Genomic DNA, 20,037 nt, shown 5'->3' on the forward strand with positions numbered 1-20,037 from the left:
TCCAGGATCGCGCCCTGGGCCAAAGGCAGGCGCTAAACCGCTGCGCCACCCAGGGATCCCTGGACATTATTTTGTAGCCCCTTATGAAAGATGGGATCTAGAATCTGATTGTGTGTGACAAGAATACAATCAACAAAATCCACACTATGCATTATTCTATGTAGACGACCAACCTGGTTCCTTCAAAACTAAATAGCTAGAAAAAAAGATGGGGTGGGCTGGAAAGCTAACATAGTGTCTATTATACTCAGAAATGGCTATCTGGGAGGTTGGTCCTGGGTGGCATCTGGAACCTTGACTCTCAGAATGCTCCCAGTCAACAATTAACAGAAAATTAACTAGTGGTTCATTGTGCCTAGACCGTGCCTGAATAATATGTGTTCTCTTGAACCACCAGCTTTCCTTCTCAGAGTCTGGAATATATTTTTTTAAGATTTAATTATTTATTTTATTTACTTTTAAAGATTCTATTTATTTATTTGGGAGAGAGAGAGACTGTGCGTGCCCACAAGGTGATGGCGGGGGTGGGGTGGGGGGAAGGAGACTCCCTGCTAAGCAAGGAGCTGGACTCAGGGCTCGATTCCAGGACCCTGAGATCATGACCTGAGCCCAAGACAGATGCTTAACCAAATGAGCCACCCAGGTGCTCAAGATTTAATTATCTATTTTAGAGAGAGAGAGAGAGAGAGAGAAAGCGAGCGCAAGCATGTGCATGAGCATGGGGAGGGGCAGAGGGAGAGGGAAAAATCTCAAGTAGACTCCCCATTAAGCTTGGAGTCTGATGTGGGGCTCGATCTTATCATCCTGAAATCATGACCCGAGTGGAAACCAAGAGTCGGATGCTCAACCAACTGGGCCCCAACTTTGAGCTTTCTGATCCAGTAGAGCTGGGGTGGGGCCTGAGAATCTGTATTCCTTTAGATTTCCAGGAGGAGCTTGCTTCAAAAACTATTGCTATAGATTAAGAGGTCTAAGAGACACAGAAACGACTGCAGCATATGGATCTTCTTTAGATCTGATTTGGACAAAGCAACAATAAAGACAGGATTTATGAAGCCCCTGGCACATGGACTAGATGACTAACAATAGGAAGGGCCCAAATTGTTGTGAGACAATGGTGTTATGATTCTTCTAGACAGAAGTCTTCGACGCACACTTATCAGAGGTGCATATACTAACATTCTTTCAAATGAAATGACGTGATGTCCTTTATTTGCTTCAGACAGTTCAGCCTGAGACGGGGGAAGTAAGGACTGGCGGAAACGTTCTGTGGAACAAGATGGACCAGGTATTGATAATTCATGCTGGGTGATAGGTATCGCGGGGATTCATTAGACTATTCTCTCTACTTTTGTGTGTTCTTGAAATTTCCTAGAATCAAAGCTTTTGTTGTTGGTGTTAAATGGCACACCCTACAGACAGATTACTCCTTGCATCTCCTTCCACTCTTAAAAATCACCGATAGTTCAATACATATGGGAGGCTTACAGTCACAAGCCACTTGAGTGTAAGGATGTCCTTGGCAATCTGGGGGCTTCTGCATTTGCTGCAACATCAGAAGCAACAAGTGTGCCTGTTAGGAAAAGCCAAGCACTTCTGGGACCTACCCAGATGCTGCTGAATCAAGATAGCCACCTGGGGGACCTTGGAATATGGGATTTTGAATAAACCTTCCAAGTGATTCTGATGCTCCTGACCTCACAAGTGAAAGGCAGAGTGGTGAACAGTTCTGGCCATGCTTCATATAGAGTATGAGTTTTCCATGGTGTGCCTACACCGACAACATGCCCACCTTCATGGGCAAATTTAAGTTGGTCTCGCTCTCCTGGGTAATGAGGTGTCATGATTTCCCTGCCTGGCTCATCACACTTGATGGGTCTCCCATTACACAGACATTAATCAACCAGGTCAGCAGAAGAGAGAGTGTCAGAGAAAAGAGCACAGGGTGGGGTGTGATGGTACAGGGGGCACCAGGCTACAAGAAGCTCATCCTGGCTTCTTGGAGAAGGTGGCTTGCAGGCAGAGACAGTGTGCCGAGCTGCTTACCATGGCAAAGCCAACATCGGCTTTCTTCAGGGCCGGCCCATCGTTTGTGCCATCACCAGTAACAGCCACCACCTGCCGCTGTTCCCCAACAGTGCTGTCGATGATGCCTGGGAAGAGAGATGTGCCCCAGTGAATCCACATGCGCCATCCCAGGCATGTGGCAAGCCCTCCGTTCCCCACCATGGTGCTTTTTGTGTCTTCCTCTGCGGTCCCTGCTACCACCTTCCTTTTTTCTTTCCTTTCTTCCCTTTTTTTTTTTTTTTTTTTTTTTTTTTTTGTGGGTAACAAGCTCACTTTATAACATGTTGAAAGTCTAACCACCCTTCTGAGCCGCGACAGATCTGTCAGCTTCTGAGAAGCTGGTACTGGTCTGCCTCATTCTGTTCTGAGGTAAAGAAGGGCTAGAGGAGCACCTTATCCGGCCTTCACCCTGGCAGCAGGCACAGGAACACAGGTAATTTATAAACAGAAGTCCAGCTACCAGCTGAAAACAACCACAGGAAGGAGTGAAGACCAGGCCCCAGGGGTGTGAGTTGGCTGACTGGTCACTTGGCGGCCATTCTGGCAACTAGAGCTCCTTCCCCCTGGTGGCTGGGCCAGGAGGCGAAGCAGCTTGAATGGGGAGAGAAGCCCAGGGAACAGGAACAGCCAGAGGGCGGCAGAGCACCCAGAGAGATCCATGATTTAAGCTACTCCCACCACCTTACAGATGAGAAAACTGAAACCAAGAGAGGGGAAAGTCCTTGCAAGGTCCCAAAGCCCGCTGTGAAGCCCAACCATCATTCCATCCCATCTCAGCCAAAGAGGGCCACGTGCTCCCTAAGCAGGAAAGGAAGCAAAACAGCTGGTGTGTGTGTGTGTGTGTGTGTGTGTGTGTGTGTGTGTGTGTGTTAAAGCCAGAAACTAGACTCCCCAGGAGGCTGGCTTCTTCTAGCGAGGAGAGGACAGAAGATCGGGAGGTCAGAGCTGGACACCAGCACATACACAAATGCATGTGTGCACACATCTACACACATACTTGATGTCTGGATGCCCTTTCTCTGGAGTCCGAGCTGGGCCATCGCAGTGTGAGTGTGAGTGTATGTGCATGTGCATGTGTACCACCCTCTCTTTCTACTTCATTCTTCCCTTTTGTCTTCTTTCTGCTGGAGGCTCTGTAGTATCACCCGAAGGTTATAAATTGTTTCCCCGCAGGGTGCTCTGAGCCGTGAGTCTGTCCTCAGCAGGTAGCCTGGCTGGTGCCCTAAGGCAGCTAGGGTGTGGTGGAGAAAGCACCGGCTGATCCCAAGACAGGGTCCTGGGGGTTGAAGCTGGGCAGTCCGGGTAAGTCCTTTGTCTTCTCAGCCTCAAACCTTCTTATTGGCAAAATGAGAATAATTTAACCTGCTCCGACTAGTACATAGTAGTACTGGCAAATAAGATATGATGTTTAAGAACAACTTCATTATATGTCTTATGTACAGATGCTTGCTAAACTGTCTGCTCCCCACCATGAGCTGGAGAGCTCTCCTGGGACCTCCCTATTCAAGATGAGAGAGTTGCTTTGGCCCATGGTTCTTGGCTGTCTGCCCCAGTCTGCTCTCATCTGCTCCAGGCATCTGGTCAGGAGCTGAGCTCACCTTTTACCAGTGTGTGCTTGTCAGTGGGGGATGATCGTGCCAGGACCCGAAGCTTAGGCCAGATCTTGTCCAGCTTCTCTTGCTCCACCTGCCAACACCAGAGCACACCAGGTCAGTCGAGCTCAGAACAGCCATCCAGGGGGAGTTTACTTCTCCCCATACTCCGAGATTCTGGAAGAGCTCACATTCCACAGCCCCTGGGGGGTGTCACCATGGCCTCCAAGGGAGATGAAACAGCTCAGTCTCCAAGGGCAGATTCATTGATGGTGACCATTCAGACCCTGTGTGTCTTCGTTTCCCTCCCAATTTCCTACTGGGGAGTCTGTCTCCTGTTTCTTAGACCCTTGGCAGGAGGTGGGCCAGGGTTGGCTGTTGCGTCAGGTGGGGCTAAAGTGCTCCTAAGGTCTTAGGTTTGGTTTCTATGCAGACCAGGAGGCTCCGGTCTGCTCCACACCCAGACCACATCCTCTTGCAAACCTGTGCCACTGTTAGTCATGGGGCAGTGACACGGGGGGGTGAGGTGGAGGGAAATCAGGATGAAATCATCCCATGACTGAAAAATAAGGAAGACATAAAAAGTCAGCGATGCAGTCTCAAAAGACAGCTTGTGAACGAAGATAATGAGAATAAAGAAACCTCTCAGTTTTACCACCTGAGCAGCTGCGGTAGAAGGAACAGTTCGCCGCGAATAGTTTTCAGTTTAAAAACCACCCACTTGGGGTCCCACTCCTCACAGCCCTCCCTACTGGTTATATGGGTTGCTGCCTGATTCATGAAATCCTTTAATAAAGCCAATTAGATCTTCAAAACACACACACACACACACACACACAAAACAAAACCCAAAAGCAAACAAACAAGAAAAACAAAACCCAGTCGCTTTCTTTCCTGTGTCCTGGATCCGTTACAGGAGAGCTGCCCCCCACCCCGTTGCAAGATGAGGTCTTCCTAGCCAGGACCCACCTCTCCTTTCTCGTTGCGGATAAGTCGGTTGAATTCTTTGCCTTCTAAGCACAGGAAGTCATCCCCAGGTGTCACAATGCCACATTTGGTGGCAATGGCCCGGGCTGTATTGATGTTGTCACCTGTCACCATTCTGACAGTAATGCCAGCTCGTTTGCATTTGGCAATAGCTTCAGGTACCTGTGGAGAGTAAGGTGAGAGGAAAGGAGGAGGTGGGGGTGGTGAAGGGTCCCTTCATTGTGGACAGGAGAGAGGCACTTAGGAGCAGTGTCACGGGGCGGAGGCTCGGTCTGGTCATTTTTATATCGTTTGGTGCCACCCGACTTCTGCCCTATTCATAATACTACATTTGCATTTGCCTTACTGTAGCATGAGTTGAAGAGAAAATCTGCTTGAGGAGCCAGGTGTGGAAGTGTACTCTCCCTACAATCTAGACTTCTTAGCAGGGCACATCCATACCTCACTGGGATCTGGCCACCGTCTCCCTTTTTAGCATTCTCCACTTCCCTGGCCCCTACTCCAACCAATCCATTCTTTATAGTCTCCTATGCCCTTGGGCCTTGACAACTAAAAGTCCACTTGTCTGAACTTATTATAAGCAGAGGCCTTTTCAACGCCTTAGTTTCTAGATTACTGTTCAGCTACTCTAGGGGCAGTCAGTAAGAATGTGTTGATTGAAAGAAGGTGGCTAGAGGCAAAGTTGGTGTCCCAGTTAACTCTGCCTCCTGACTGTTCTTAGGTACCCAATAATAAGCTCAACACAACCTGTGTTCCTCACCCCTCACACAGCATTCACTGTCAGAATGCCAGCTTCTATCAGCTCAGCACTCCACAGTGGTTTGGGAAGCAGAAGGCACAGAAACATCTATCCCTGTACGTGAGAGGCTGTTGGGTAACGTGCCTGGGGTCACAGCTAAACATGGAACTAGTACCTCAGTTCCCGTCTATTGGGGGACTACCCCCTACATCGTGCTCGGCTGGCACGTGGGCCAGAGGCTGTTGGAAGACTTCCATTCATGTTCTCCTACCCTTTTGCCAAGCCAAAGCCTCACCTCTGGGCGCACAGGGTCCTCAATGCCCACCACTGCGATACACGTCAGTTCAGTGAGGATTTCACTCTCATTGTCCCATGGGGGCTCGCCATCACTGAAATCCCGGTAAGCGATGCAGATAGTTCGGAGTCCCTCAGAGGCCATGGGCTCGATGACAGTGCGGACCATCTCATCGCGGTCCTTATTCTTGAATGGAACCACTTCCCCTCTCTTGTCCAGGATTCGATTACACCTGGGGAGGCACACAGTCAGGAAGCAGCAACCCCTTCCCACCCCAGATGTCTCTACACTCATTTGCAGACATTCTGGCAATCCTGCATTACTCGTAAAGACACCATTCTTGGGTAAGAAATCTCTATCCATCATCCAGCCGAGTCCCTTTTCCCAAGGTGGGGTGATTTGTAGATGGATCCGGTCTAGGGAAGCCGAAGGTATGATTCTCCCATGTTGTCTGTTCCTACTCATATGTGAATGTGATGCCAAGAGTCATTTGTGGATCACCTCCTCTTCTGGACTTCTCAAAGGTGGAGAGACATTTTAAATTCCCGGTACGTGAATAGTACTAGAATGGAGCTCAGTGCATAGGGTGTGCTCCACAGGAATGGGTTGGTTGAAAGAAGGTGGCTAAAGCCAAATAAAGGCCTGGTTAATTCTACAGCTACTGGCCCTGTACCTATGTCGGTCAGCCTATAATGACCCATGAACAGTCTGGCTACTTGATGAAGTTATGCAACTTCCTATAAGTGGAGTTGAGCATGAGAAGGAAAAAGGAACATAGAACTAACGTTTGTTAGTACTTGCTATGTGCCTGGCATTTTACATACGGGCAAACCTTGTTTAATCACACTTTGCTTTATTGCACTTTGCAGGCATTGCTTGTTTATTTATTTATTTATTTATTTATTAACAAATTGAAGGTCTGTGGCGACCCTGAATCGAACGCTAATGACACCAATTTTCTAACAGCATTTGCTCACTTCATGTCTCTGTGCCACCTTTTGGTAAGTTTTGCAATATTTTAAACTTTTTCATTATTATTGTATTTGTTACGGTGATCTGTGATGCTACTATTGTAATTGTTTGGGGACATTACGAGTCACATGCATATAAGATGGCAGACTTAATTGATAATGTCGTATGTGTTCTGACTGCTCTACTGCCTGGCTCTTTCCCGTTCTCTCCTCCTCTCCCCAGGCCTCCCTCCCCACCCCCCGAGAGACAACACTACTGGAGTTATGCCATGAATACCCCTGCAATAGCCTCTAAGTGCTCAAGTGAAAGGAAGAGTCTCACATGTCTCACTTTGAATCAAAAGCCAGTAATGATTAAGCTTGGTGATGAAGGTGAGTCAAAAGCCAAGAGAGGCTGAAAGCTGGGCCTCTTTGCTCCCAATAGCCAAGCTCTGAATGCGGAGGAAAAGTTCTTGAAGGAAATGAAAAGCATTTCTCCCATAAAACCAAACAGCCTTATTGCTGAATGGAGCAAGTTTGAGTGGTCTGGATAGAAGATGAAACCAGCCACAACGTTCCCTTCAGCCAAAGCCTAATCCAGAGCAAGTCCCTAACTGTCCACAATCCGATGAAGGCTGGGGGAGATGAAGACGCTGCAGAAAAAGTTTGAAGCAGCAGAGACTGGGTCGTGAGGTTTAAGGAAAGAAGCTGTCTCTGTGACTTCAAAGTGTAAGGTGGAGCAGCAGGTGCTGATGTAGAAGCCATAGCAAGTGATTCAGAAGGTCTGGCTGGGATCATTAATGAACGTGGCTACACTAAATAACAGATTTTCAGTGTAGATCAAACGGCCTCATACTGGAAGAAGATGGCATCCAGGACTTTGACAGCTAGAGAGAAGTCAGCGCCCGGCTTCAGCGTTCCACAGGAAAGGCTGACTTGCTTGTTAGGGGCTCATGGAGCTGGTGACTTTAAATTGAAGCCAATGCTCATTTATCATTCTGAAAATCCCAGGGCCCTTTAGAATCATGTTGAATCTACTCTGCCTGTGCTCTATAAATGGAACAAGACAGTCTGGATGACAGCACATCTGTTTATAATATGATTTACTGAATATTTTAAGCCCACCATTGAGAGCTACTGCTCAGAAAAAAAGATTCCTTTCAAAATATGACTGCTCGCTGACAATGCACCTGATCACCCAAGAGCTTTGACGGAGCTGTCCAATGAGACTCACACTGTTTTCATGCCTGCTAACACAGCACTCATTCTGCAGCGTATGAATCAAGGCGTTAAGACTTATTATTTAAGAAATACATTTTGGTAAGGCTATAGCTGCCAGAGACAGAGATTCCTCTGATGGATCTGGATCTGGGCAAAGTCCATTGAAAACCTTCTGGAAAGGACTCACCAGCCTAAATGCCATAAAGAACGTTCATGATTTATGGGAAGGGGCCAAAATAGCAACACTAATAGCAGTTTGGAAGAAGTTGATTCCAACCCTCATGGATGACTCTGACCCTCACCGTTCAGGGACTTCAGGTGAGGCAGTAAGTGCAGGTAGGGTGGAAGCAGTGAGAGAACTACAATGAGCAGTGTAGCCTGAAGATGGGACTGAATGGCTGCGATCTCATGATAAAACTTGAACAGGGATCCCTGGGTGGCGCAGCGGTTTGGCGCCTGCCTTTGGCCCAGGGCGCGATCCTGGAGACCCGGGATCGAATCCCACGTCGGGCTCCCGGCGCATGGAGCCTGCTTCTCCCTCTGCCTGTGTCTCTGCCTCTCTCTCTCTCACTGTGTGCCTATCATAAATAAATAAAAATAAAAAAAAATATTAAAAAAAAAAAAAACTTGAACAGATGAGGTGTTGCTTCTTGCAGATGAGCAAAGAAAATGATTTCTTGAGATGGAAACTACTCGATGAAGATGCTGTGAAGACTGTTGAAATGACAAGAGAGGATTTAGAATAGTAGATAAACTTAAGTTGACAAAGCGGCAGCAGGGTTTGAGGGGAAATGACTCCAATTTTGAAAGAAGTTTCACTGTGGCTAAAATGCTATCAGACGGCATCTCTTGCTACGGAGAAATCATTCACGGAAAGAGTCAAACCATGCGGCATACTTCATTGTCCTGTTTTAAGAAACCGCCATAACTGCCTCATCCTTCAGCACCCACTGCCCCAATCAACCAGCAGCCACTTACATCAAGGCAGACCCTCTACCAGCAAAAAGGTGATGATCGCTAAAGCTCAGGTGATGGTGACTATTTTTTTGGCAATAAAGTATTTCTAAAGTAAGGTATGTACATCGTATTTTTATACAAAATGCTGTTGCACACTTAACAGACTACAGCCTAGTGTGGCTATGAGTTTTATACGCACTGCGGAACAAAAAAAGACTCATCTGCTCCACCTCATTGGGGCAGTCGAGGACTGAACTCACAACAGCTCTGAGGTGCACCAACGTGCGACGAATCACCTAATGATAGTAACCCCGAGGGTATTCCTTGGGTTTCAGACTAGAAGATGGAAGCTTGGATTGTCAAGCTCTGAATCCTGGCTGCACCACTATGAGCTGTATCACCTTGAGCAAGTACTTCACTTCTTGCACGTCTGTTTTTTCTCATCTGTAGAACAGGTATGCTAATAGCATCTACTGCACTGGGTTGTGCAGATTAAGTAGAATGGCCCCCCCGAGGCACTCAAGAGCAAGCCTCAGCCCGATTCAATGCTCAGATATTAGTGATGGTGTCACCCACTGGAAAGGGGGCTCACTGACCCTTTGGATGGGTTTAGCACGGTGCATGTCACCCAGACCTTCCCACGGGGAGGATCGGGAAGGGAAGAGAAGTGGGGGAAGGGATGCTCACTTGCGCAAGATGATCTCAGAGGCGCCCTTGCTGTACATGCGGTAGCCCCCGCTGGGCTTCTCGATGACTGTGCTCATTGACTTGCGCACAGAGTTGAAAGTGTACACCTTGTAGAGCTTCTCCTCGGGCACCTCGTTGCGCACGGCATGGTAATCCTGCTTCAGGTCAGTGACGAAGCCCAGGAGAGCACACTCGGTCTTGTTGCCCACCTGCCGCGGGAGACCTCCCTCCTTCTCTGGAGGCTGAGAGAAAAATTGTATGTGCTGTTGAGTAACATGCTTCTACTAGGGAGAACTTGGGAGGAAAGAACACCCCTACAAAATGTTCACACATGTCCCCGGCGCCCATGTGGGGATAGCATTTATCTCTTTCCCAAGGGTAAGCAGATAGTGCTCAGTGGTAACTGTGGTTCCTAAGCCATCCAGGGCTTAGGGATGTTCTAGTTTGCCCTGGGGATGGTGCTGGTGTCTCACCCCATGTGGGTCTCATCTGAATACCGTCCCTTAGTTTCTAGAAAGTATGGAATTTATTCCTGATAAACCCATCTCTCCTAGGGACACTGCCATCCTATGGTGATTGGTGGGCATTTCATAGATCTGGATTTCTACCTGCCTCCCTATCCCCCACTCTACTCCCATGAATCAATCCCCAGTCATCCCAAACATGTTCACCAAGGAGTAGGACATGGGATGTGCAGTGGCAATTCAGGCAGGATAAACAAGAGAACATTTCTCTGTCCAGAGAAAGGGAATCGTCCCCTCCAACCACCCATTCTAAGTGTCTAGGCAAAGGAGGAGCTTACCAGAATCTTGGAGGTATAGGCACTGTTGATAGAAATACTATTGACAATAAGGTCCAAGACCTTGGGCACAAGGACATCAGGGCTTGGGAGTTGATGGTAATGAGTGTCTCCAATATATGCCTGTACCACAGTCATGCGGTTCATGGTCAACGTGCCGGTCTTATCAGAGCAGATGGCCGTGGCGTTGCCCATCGTCTCACAAGCATCCAGGTGCCGCACCAAGTTATTGTCTTTCATCATTTTCTACAAAGGAGATGAGGACAGACTTGAAGGGGGACCGACTGAGCTCTGCCAAATACACGTCAAAGGCCATTTTTTGCCAACATGTCTCCGCATCTCATCCTCTTGTCTGCACAAAAATGCAGGGTACTATTTTTGTGAATCGCCCTCAGATTCTACTGGGTTACCTAAACCTTGATGCAACGGATCAAGATGGTCCCTTTTCATCTCTGAGGATGCCAATGGCTTCTGCTCTTGTGAGGCGCCACTCAAATCTGTGCAGATAGTATGGCCTATCCTTTCACTGAAGGCTATGTGGCACCCTCCCCTCCCACCTCAGTCCTAAAAGAAGAGACAGCGCTATTCCAGTCTCACCTTCACAGAGTAGGCCAGTGAGATGGTGACAGCCAGTGGCAGCCCCTCTGGCACAGCCACCACTAGTACAGTGATGCCAATGATGAAGAACTTGACAAAGTACTGGATGTAGATGGGGGTGCACTCCGATAGCCACGGTCTGCGGTGTATCACAAAGTTGTCAATCACAAAGTACAGGATCAGGATGAGAACTGTGATGGCAGACATGATGAGACCTGTCCAGGAAACACATCACATGAGCCCAGGCTCAAAGGCCTCCCTGGGGCCCTGGCCAGAAGGGGGCTGGCATAAAGTGTAGCCTTTGCTACCAATGTTTATTTCTTTCTTTCTTTAATTTAATTTAATTTTTTTTTATTTTATTATTTTATTATTATTTTTGCTACCAATGTCTAAAACCACCATCTCTAGTCACCCCCCAGTCCCCCACCCATTCTCTGTTGCTTGTACATTATCATGTAAGGGGGAAAAAATCCTGGCTTCATCTTCTATGGACACAGGTTCCAGTTTCTGTACTGCACTAACTTGACTCGTGGCTTTGGACTAGTCTTGGTTTCTCTCTGGACCTGTTTCCTCATTCATAAATAAGGAGTTGGTCTAGTTTTCTAAAATAGAAATTTTGTGATTCTCAGACCTACCCTCTTGTCACAATTCAGAATGCAGTGACTGAATTTGCCTGTTTCCTAGTAGTTTATCAATTTGGGCTTCTCCCCCAGCAGATGGGAACTGTCGGGTAATTTACGACTTGTTTACAGTGATACTGCTATGGTGTCAGCCCATCACCTACATGGCTAAGAACGGTGCTTCCTGACCTTTCTCTTTACATGGCATAGGCAGAGAATGACAATAATTTGCATGTTTACAATAAGCAAAGATGTCTATAGTTACTACATAGGCCAGGCAAGCGCTTCACATAAAATAACTCATTTATTTCTCACGAAAACCCTGTGAGATAAGTTAGTATTATCATCCCCTTTCATGAGTAGATTGAGGCACAGAGAGTTTTTTAAAGAAGATCAAAACACAATTATGATTTAAAAAATTTTTAATCTTATTTCTTTTCATCATGGTAAGTGTATTCTTTTTTTAAAAAATTTATTTATTTATTTATTTGACAGAGAGCCAGAGACAGCCAGGGAGTGGGGGGATGCAGCAGGCAGAGGGAGTGGGAGAAGCAGGCTCCCCCCGAGCAGGGAGCCTGATGCGGGCTTGATCCCAGGACCCTGGGATCATGACCTGGGCTGAAGGCGGACACCTAACTCACTGAGCCACCCAGGCACCCTAATAAGTGTATTCTTTAATCTCCATCACCTATTTCACCCATCCCTATACCCACCTCCCCACAGAGGGATTTTTGGAAAACTGGGGCACCAACTATTCTGGTTTGCCTGAGACTGAGCAGCTTCTTGGGACTCTCAGCGGTAAAATCAAGAGCGCCCCAAGCGAGCTGGGACAAGTTGGTCGTCCTACACACTGATGCAGATGGAAGAAGTTTTTCAAGGTCAGAAAGCAACTGGCTTAGGGGTTCCAACTGCCCTGGGTGCTGCCTGGCCACCCTGAAGGCTGAGGGGATCAATATCTGGGCAACTGTACCAGATTATCTGGGGCATAATATCTGGGAAGAGCTTTGCTTCAAACCATAGTCTGGTATGGGTCTTTGCTTTTCCTGAGGGCCTGATGATTCAAAAGAATCAGAGCAAGGCCAGAGGTGATTATATCAGTAAAAGCATATTCTCCTGAATTTTGCTTCATCAGGGTCAGGGCTAAGGTCAGGCAAACAAAGTGCCTAGTGTCCGAAATTTAAGGAAGCACTCCCCCCCCCCCCGAGGGTGGGTGGTACAAAGCACCCTACTTGCCTCACCCCCAACTGGCCTAGCTTGAAACATAAACCAAAACAAGAGGGGAGACCAGGGGCCAGCCATCAGGTAGCTTGTACACCCTAAAGAACAAAGCGGGGATTGGAGGACAACAGGAGGGGGTGGGTGGGGTCTCTTCAATGTTTCACACCTGTGTGCCAGGCTTAGCCACTTGATTCCACACCTGCAATTCACGTGCCCCGTGTACCCTTGATATGCCAGAGATTTCATGGTGGTCACCGTAAGCTAGGTCCTAGAACTGAATGAACATGCTAGACTAATGCTGTCCATCGGAACTCTCTGTGATGCTTCCAACATCCTCAGTTTGCTCTGTCGGATAAGGGAGCTGCTAGCTACGCGTGGTTATGGACCAGCTCAAACAAGGCTGATGTCACTGGGGAGCTGAATGTCTCCTTGTATTTAATCGTGATTCATTTAAGGGGAAACAGCCACACATGGTTAGTGGCTACCGTAATGCCCTTTTACAGATCCTTGTCACCCGGTGTGTGGTTCACGGATCAGCGGCATTGGCGTCGCTTGGAGGCTAGTTAGAAATGCAGCACCTTGGGCCCCACCCTGGACCTCCTCAATCAGAATCTGTACTTTAACAAGATCCCAGGTGAACTGTCTGCACAGAATGTACCAGGCTAGACTGATGGCAGTCAGCGGAGGGGTGGGCTCAGGAGAAAATTGAACAGTGGTACCAGGTGGCCCCTTGGAAGAAATGTCCAGGGAAGGAGCAACCTTCCTTTTGTTTCTTCCTCCAACCCCTGTTCCTAGCACCCCCAAGAGAGGAGAATGTAGAGGCAGGGGCCGGAGAAGCCACTTCCTCTCACCATACACGAGAGTGCCGTTAGCAACCCCTCCTCTGGAAAAAGCCTCTCTAAATCATGATCTTCCTGTTTCTTCTAGTCCTTATTTTGAATGTACTGTGCTGTGCCAGCTAGGTGCTAGCGCCATGCTAGGGAATTACTGCTGGCAAACGGGAGCCTTCTCTATCTACCCTTATGGAGCTTACGAGCCAGTACAGGAAAACAGGTGAGTGGTTGTTCAAGTCTTCCTTCTTGCTAAGGTAAATCTCCCCTGGGTGACGTTCTTTATTACCCTTCTGTTTGGAGGGAAGGGGCCGTGGGGGTCTTTAACCCTGGCACACAGGGGCACACTTCTCTCTGAAAAGACCCAGGGAGTGGCCAGAGGGTGGCAGAGAGAGGGGCACGGTCACCTAGGCTGCACCAGCCCCCTGGGAAGGTTCAGCTCTTTTCGCCAGCCCAGCTGGGACAGAAGGCAGGCAGTCAAAGCGGCGAGGACCCAGCAGAGTAGCATGGACGGCAAGAGGCACTGCCCTACTCACCGGCTTTCCCAATCTGAACGGCCAAGCGTGTCAGCTTGCCCTGCAGCACCGACTTCTCCTTTTTGGGCAGCTTGGCTGCCTTTTTCTCCTTTTCCTCATTGTCGATCCCCTCCTGGCTGTTGAGTGGCTGGATTTCCAGGGCCACTCCATCCTGAGTCTTTGCTAGGGTGTGCACACAAATAGGACAGGTGAGTGGGCAAGGGGGCATCACCGAGTAGCAGGCATGTGAGGACCCAAACTCTTCTGTCTCCTTCCTGGAATCCACCTGGGACCCCCAGCATCAGCTCCAACCACTCTCACCCCTGCCAGGCAAGGAGCATGCCTTCCACCCTCTACTAGGGCCTTTACAATGAGATTCTGACAACTAGGGATGAAACGGGAGTACTTTTAGGTTATGGATTTCCTCTTCGGTGGCAGCTTCCTGGCACCACCTCAGAGCCCCAAGCCAGGTTTATTCCAGCAAGAGGATTAGTCATGCCACTAAGTGCTATTACCAACAGCCATCCTTCCTGGAATTCAGTGCTTAAAATAGTGAATCTTTGCTGCAGAAAGGGGCTGATGGGGAAGGCTGGTAGATGTTTCCAGAGCATAAGCGTCCTAGTCTGCTGTTAAAAAGTTCATCTCTCTCTCTCCCTACAGACTGTCAGGGAAGAAACAGTCCCCCAAACAGTATTTTTCAGTTCCTCCTTTTATATCAGTTGAACGACTGGGGAAGGAAATGCCCTCTCTCCCCTGTCTGATGAAGGTTGGGGGAGGTACAGAGTGGGGAGGTAGAGGGTTGTCTTTTGGGGGAGAGGGAAGAAGCTGGGAGGAGGGGTCGTCTGGAATAAGAGGGATAAAGACAGACATATAAATCCACTTGGTTTTCAAAAGAAGAGTTAAAGAGACCTAAAATTAAAGACTTCTTTCTGTGGAGCCCTGGTTCTCCAATGTGATGACTTTATTCCCAAAGACTCCTATGACACGGGTACAAAGAAAAAAATCTCCAGTAGCTGCCTCCAGAGAGCAGTTCTCCCTGGTTCCCAGCCCCCTTCCAGCCTCACCCCGGCGGAGCTCAGAGCTCGGCCCCTTGGAAGGGCACTTCCTGAGATACTGTCTCTGCTGTCAGACTCACAAACAAGACAGAGACGGGATGTAGACACAGCCACCAAAAAAAGAAACACACACCAGATCGGGAGGAAGAAGACAGACGGTGAAAACAAAGAGGGGTGAGGAGAGGTACAGAGGACGGGCTCTGTCCGAGCACCCCAAGAAGACTAGCAGAGAAGGAATCCAGACCAGAAGAGGACACCGATGAGGAAGGTAGCAAGAGGAGGGTGCAGGGACTGCCCACCCCAACTCCCTCTACCCTCAGGACCCTGACATCTTCTAGGCCTGCAACGGGGTACCGGGTACCGTGGGTGTTTAAATCCGGCCTAGGGCAGTGAAGCAGGGAGTTCAGTGCCCCCTGGGGAAGAGCAGATCAATCCCACGCACTCCCCAAGAGAAACCTTGATGGGAGGGTCTGGTGAGACAACAGCAGGGGGTGCCGTTGTGCTGTCTTCGATGGGGATCAGGCTCTGGAGACCACCCCTCAAATCTCTGCACCTTCCTCAGGATGAGGCATCTGGGCCCCAGCAGCAGATAACAGATTTATGGAGAGGAAAAGGGAGAAGGCAGATGGCCTGGAAAGGTCTGGTTTGAGTGTAGGCAGGTAGAGATGGTAAATGAGTGGGTGGAAAGGTTACCTTTGTTGCGATTTTCAGGGACTCCTTGTTTTTTACCTGTTTGAACAAGAAAGAAAAAAGTGGGGTGGAGACCCAAGGTGACTATTGAGAGATCAGGTTTCCAATCTGTGGGTCCTGCTCAGAGCCCAGAAGGGCCACAGCAAAGGGGTGGAGGGGCAGGGAAGGCAATGTAAAGGAAGTTCACGTCTCCGCCAACGTCCATGCTTTCTAGGGGCTCTTGGACTCTTTGCGACGTGGACCAGACCAATTTATGCAGGCGAGTGCACACCCGCACCTGAACTACTCTCTCCCAGAGCCCAGCCGCTGCTGGGAGGCTGCTCCTGGCTTGAGTCACATCACTTGGAGAAACGGGGTAGGGGTTAGAGAGTGAGAGGTTGGAACTGGTTCTACCTGAGGGCAAAGGCCCTGAAAGGTATCTCAGTGTCGATTCTCCAGCACCAGGCCAGCGTCCTCTTTACTCATCTGCAGGGAGCCAGAAAAACCTATAGTCTAGTTCCCAAGGGAATGTGTCTTGTTTCCTTTTGATAAACTGCCCTCCACAATACAGCCTGGGATGGTTCTCCAGCCAAGTGAAAGAAATCCTTCTCTTCTCCAGGGAAAGAAGGAATGTTGAGGGAAAGGTATATGCAGATCTCCCTTTGGGATCTTTTTCTTGTTCACCTTCCTTCCTTGTCTTTCCTTCCTTCAGGGGCAAGTGAGTGGCCAAGACAGGACTAACTTTGGGGGTAGGTCGTGCCTCTGTGCTCCCTCCTTCCTAGCTGTGTCTCTCTTCTACTGACCACCCACGCTTTCAGCAGTTTTCCTCAGCCTCAATGGTTTGCTTTGTCCCTCACGTTTGAGGAAGGAAGGGGCAAGGGTGGGGAGACGGCCCAGGAGGCTGCCAGGGCCAGCTCATTTGGGACAAGTTTTCCATCTCATGCCTTCACAACCCGCTGACAGACACAGGAGTCGAGGCTAAAGGGGCGACCGGATTCAGTTTTGGGGAGCCAGGTGTGACATCTTTAGCTCTGCCAGAAGTTTGGGTATCTGCAGTCTTCATCTGGTAGATTCTTCCTACCAGGTCTTCCATCCAGGTCCGTTCCCTTGCTTCCTAGACTCCTCATGGGGACGGCAGGGGACAGAATCCCATCCCAAATACCCTTTACCTTTCTTCTTCTTCTCCTCCTCTTCTCCCTCATTGGCTCCCAAAAGGGTAAAGATGATTCCAGTCTGGGAGTTGATACCCACAGCGGTCACTACCATCCGGCCAGAACCTTCCATGACATGGGTCCCTATATGAGAAAGGAGAAGATGGAAGGAGTGTTGTGTTTTATACATAGCCATGCTTTGGTGTGGAATACAAACTTAGGAAAAAAAAAAAAAAAAACCGGGCCCTCTTCCTTCCTTCCCCATGGATAATGATATACCCAGCAAATAGCAGGGGAAGGAAGAGAGCTGGGCCCATTTAAAATAGACAAAGCAAACGGGGGGGGGGGGGGGGTAAGGAGAAAAATGCGTCTAACTGCTTTAGGGTAAGGCTCTTTCCCCCACATGCACCGCTAACCAGCAGAGCCCTATCAAGGCCCATACAGCACGTGCTTTGTAGAGCACCTCTTTTAGGTTGCCTGATAACCTTGTATTCAACCCACTCACATGCTACTGCCCCAGATGAACTTAGGGGAAGGAGATGGGGCAGGGCCACAGTGGAGTGCAAGGCCTGCAGCGGGTCTCCGTAGCCTGCTGTCTGGGGGAGGCAGAATGGGAGCCGCAGCAGCCAGAGCCCATACCTGAGAGCAGCATCGGGTCCCTTTCCAAGGACTTCTTGACATGATCTGATTCCCCCGTCAGAGAGCTCTCATCAATCTTGAGATCATTCCCCTGGATCAGGATCCCATCTGCAGGCAGCAGGTCACCTAGTGTGCAAGAGGGGAAGGGGCAACAGGGAAGGAGGGTAGGTGAGTGCCTGGCAGAAGGTAGCAACCATCCAGCTTCGTCTCAGGGCTGCTCCCACAGGCCCTACCTCCAGGGCAATGGACCAGGGGGTACCTGGGGAGCCTGAAAGATACCTTCATCTCTGACAACCTGGGACAAGACTCCTGATAAATTCAAACAATGACTGATCCCTAAGCACCTCCCCGGGGCCTCAACATTATGTATCTTCCACCCTCTGACACACAGGGGACAAGTGTGACCTTCTTTGGGGAGAGTTGCTTCTTTCTTTGAATCCTTCTCAACAACTTCTTCAACTAACCTAGAAGCTAACACAATTTGAAGTCTTATCTTTCTGGGTCCTCAGCGACTCCCGGCACCCCCACGCCAAAGGACCTAGCCCTCAAATACAGAAGGTGACATAGGTACAAGAAGCATGAGCTCTCACCGTATTTGATTTGGGCAATGTCACCCACCACGATCTCAGCCACAGGCAGCTGGATGATATGACCGTTTCGGATCACGGAGAACTTCTGTTCCTTTTCAATGCGGTTCTGCAGCCCGCGGAACTGCTTCTCCTTGCTCCAGTCATTGAAGGCAGTCACCAGCACCACAATGATCACGGAGAACAGGATGGCTGCCCCCTCAATCCAGCCAGCTTCCGCCTCTCCTTCATCTTCTGGGCTACTTACGGGGAGACCACACTCTAGCCCAGGGAAAGGACAGAGTGTAAGGGTCACCGGGGGGCTTTGACGAATACTAAAAACGAGAGTAGTGCTTCTACAATCCCCCAGAGTGAAAAGTCAGGGAAAGAGAATACTAGAAAATACAACTCTTGGGCAGAGGAACTCTCCTCTGAGGATACTAGAGGCCAGCAGAGTCGGGCATCATGTCATCACCAGTATAAGTATTTATGTTAGCCCGAAAGAAGTTCATGACTAAGTAGCACAGAGCATGTCAGTGCAAATGACTGGCCAGTCACACATACAGAACGTAGGATTCCCAACACGGCCAGGCCCCCTGCTCCCCTGGGCTCTAGGTCACTGCCATTTCCCCATAATGCCAGCTGATTGCGGGGCGGGGGGGGGGGCGCCCTTTGAGAAGCAGGTTTCGTTGGTTGGGGGAGGGTAGAGGACTTCTGATATTCTACATAAGGATTTGGTGGGAGAAGGGGAAGAAGACCCTGGAATCAGGATGGGCTGGAAGTATGGCTTCTTAGCTACTTGTCGGTTTTCTTGGGAGAACCCACCCTGGAGAGTGGGGTAAACTTTTCAGCTACAACCTGTCAACCGTGAATACTGGTGCTTTTTCTGGTGGTGGTGGAAAGGACACAGATCAGAGTCATGCCGGGCTGTTCCAGACACTCACGTTTATTTTCTTCCCCTGGGGGCCGGTAGAAGGACAGGACGAGGGAGATGATGGCTGCGATCTCCAGGATGATGAGTGTGACATCTTGGAGGGCTTCCCACACTAGTTCTAAGAAGGTCTTGGGCTTTTTGGGGGGGATCAAGTTTTGTCCAAACACTTGCTTACGTTTCTCCAGGTCCGCGGGGTTCCCAGATAGACCTGAAAGGGAGATACGAGCGGGATGAGCAGGTAAGAAAAACCAGGGGAAGAAATGAATGACGGGAGAAGGTGGTCAAAGACTCCTTTAAACAAAGACCGCCTGCTTCCTGTTCTGTTCAAGCCCCGGATCCATGTAGGGTGGCCAATCCCCCCAGTTTGCCCAGGGCTCAGAGGCTGCAAAATGTTTGGCCTCAAAATGGGCAAACGGGGACGACGTGATCACAAAGTGGCCACTCACTGCTCTTAGTCTCCAGGGTCAGTTACCCTGGATCTAAAAACACATCCCCTCCTCCTCGCGAGGACCCTGCAGGCTCCAGCTCCAAGGACATAAACATCCCAGTGGTTCCTAGGGCCGCCTGAGCTTTTCTCTCTTATCGACATGTACCTGCTGGTGATGATCTCAAAGCACAGTTAGCTGCCATCCACCGGCTTACCCACAAAGGCCTGCGAGAGGAAAGCTCTCTGCTCAAGATCAGGTTCGGAGGCTCAGAGACGGAGCCCGAGCAGGTGTCCTGATTCTAAGTCCCGGGGGCTTCAGGAGATCAGCAGCGGGGGCTCTCAGACTCTAACCCTGTGTGGCCACTCAAAGCACGCATTCCCTCCGTTTTGCTCACCTGCCCGCACCCAGACACAGAAGCTCACCCCGGAGATGTACTGTGTACTTAGAGAAGTACTGCTTAGACTAAGTCAGGGACTAAGAGAAGCACTGTTACTTGTGTGGAGGAAACAGAGGACAAAGAG

The 20,037-nt window shown here is 49.4% G+C and overlaps 1 protein-coding gene across 5 annotated transcripts in view; it reads right to left on the reverse strand.

The window, feature by feature from the left end:
• Window positions 1–20,037, reverse strand: part of ATP2B4 (ATPase plasma membrane Ca2+ transporting 4) — a 101,212-nt gene that overhangs the window by 21,923 nt on the left and 59,252 nt on the right. For all 5 annotated transcript variants that reach the window (XM_055334247.1, XM_055334245.1, XM_055334246.1 and 2 more), the window contains 13 exons: window positions 19,099–19,296; window positions 18,179–18,436; window positions 17,589–17,714; window positions 16,968–17,093; window positions 15,823–15,858; window positions 14,096–14,257; window positions 10,892–11,106; window positions 10,298–10,540; window positions 9,496–9,737; window positions 5,681–5,912; window positions 4,629–4,808; window positions 3,666–3,753; window positions 2,047–2,153 (listed from right to left, as the gene is read on the reverse strand). In XM_055334247.1, the coding sequence (XP_055190222.1) occupies window positions 2,047–2,153; window positions 3,666–3,753; window positions 4,629–4,808; window positions 5,681–5,912; window positions 9,496–9,737; window positions 10,298–10,540; window positions 10,892–11,106; window positions 14,096–14,257; window positions 15,823–15,858; window positions 16,968–17,093; window positions 17,589–17,714; window positions 18,179–18,436; window positions 19,099–19,296 (2,213 nt within the window). The remainder of the gene's footprint in view (window positions 1–2,046; window positions 2,154–3,665; window positions 3,754–4,628; window positions 4,809–5,680; window positions 5,913–9,495; window positions 9,738–10,297; window positions 10,541–10,891; window positions 11,107–14,095; window positions 14,258–15,822; window positions 15,859–16,967; window positions 17,094–17,588; window positions 17,715–18,178; window positions 18,437–19,098; window positions 19,297–20,037) is intronic.

Source organism: Nyctereutes procyonoides, unplaced genomic scaffold, assembly GCF_905146905.1.
Source record: "Nyctereutes procyonoides isolate TBG_1078 unplaced genomic scaffold, NYPRO_anot_genome, whole genome shotgun sequence".
Lineage (NCBI taxonomy): Eukaryota > Metazoa > Chordata > Mammalia > Carnivora > Canidae > Nyctereutes > Nyctereutes procyonoides.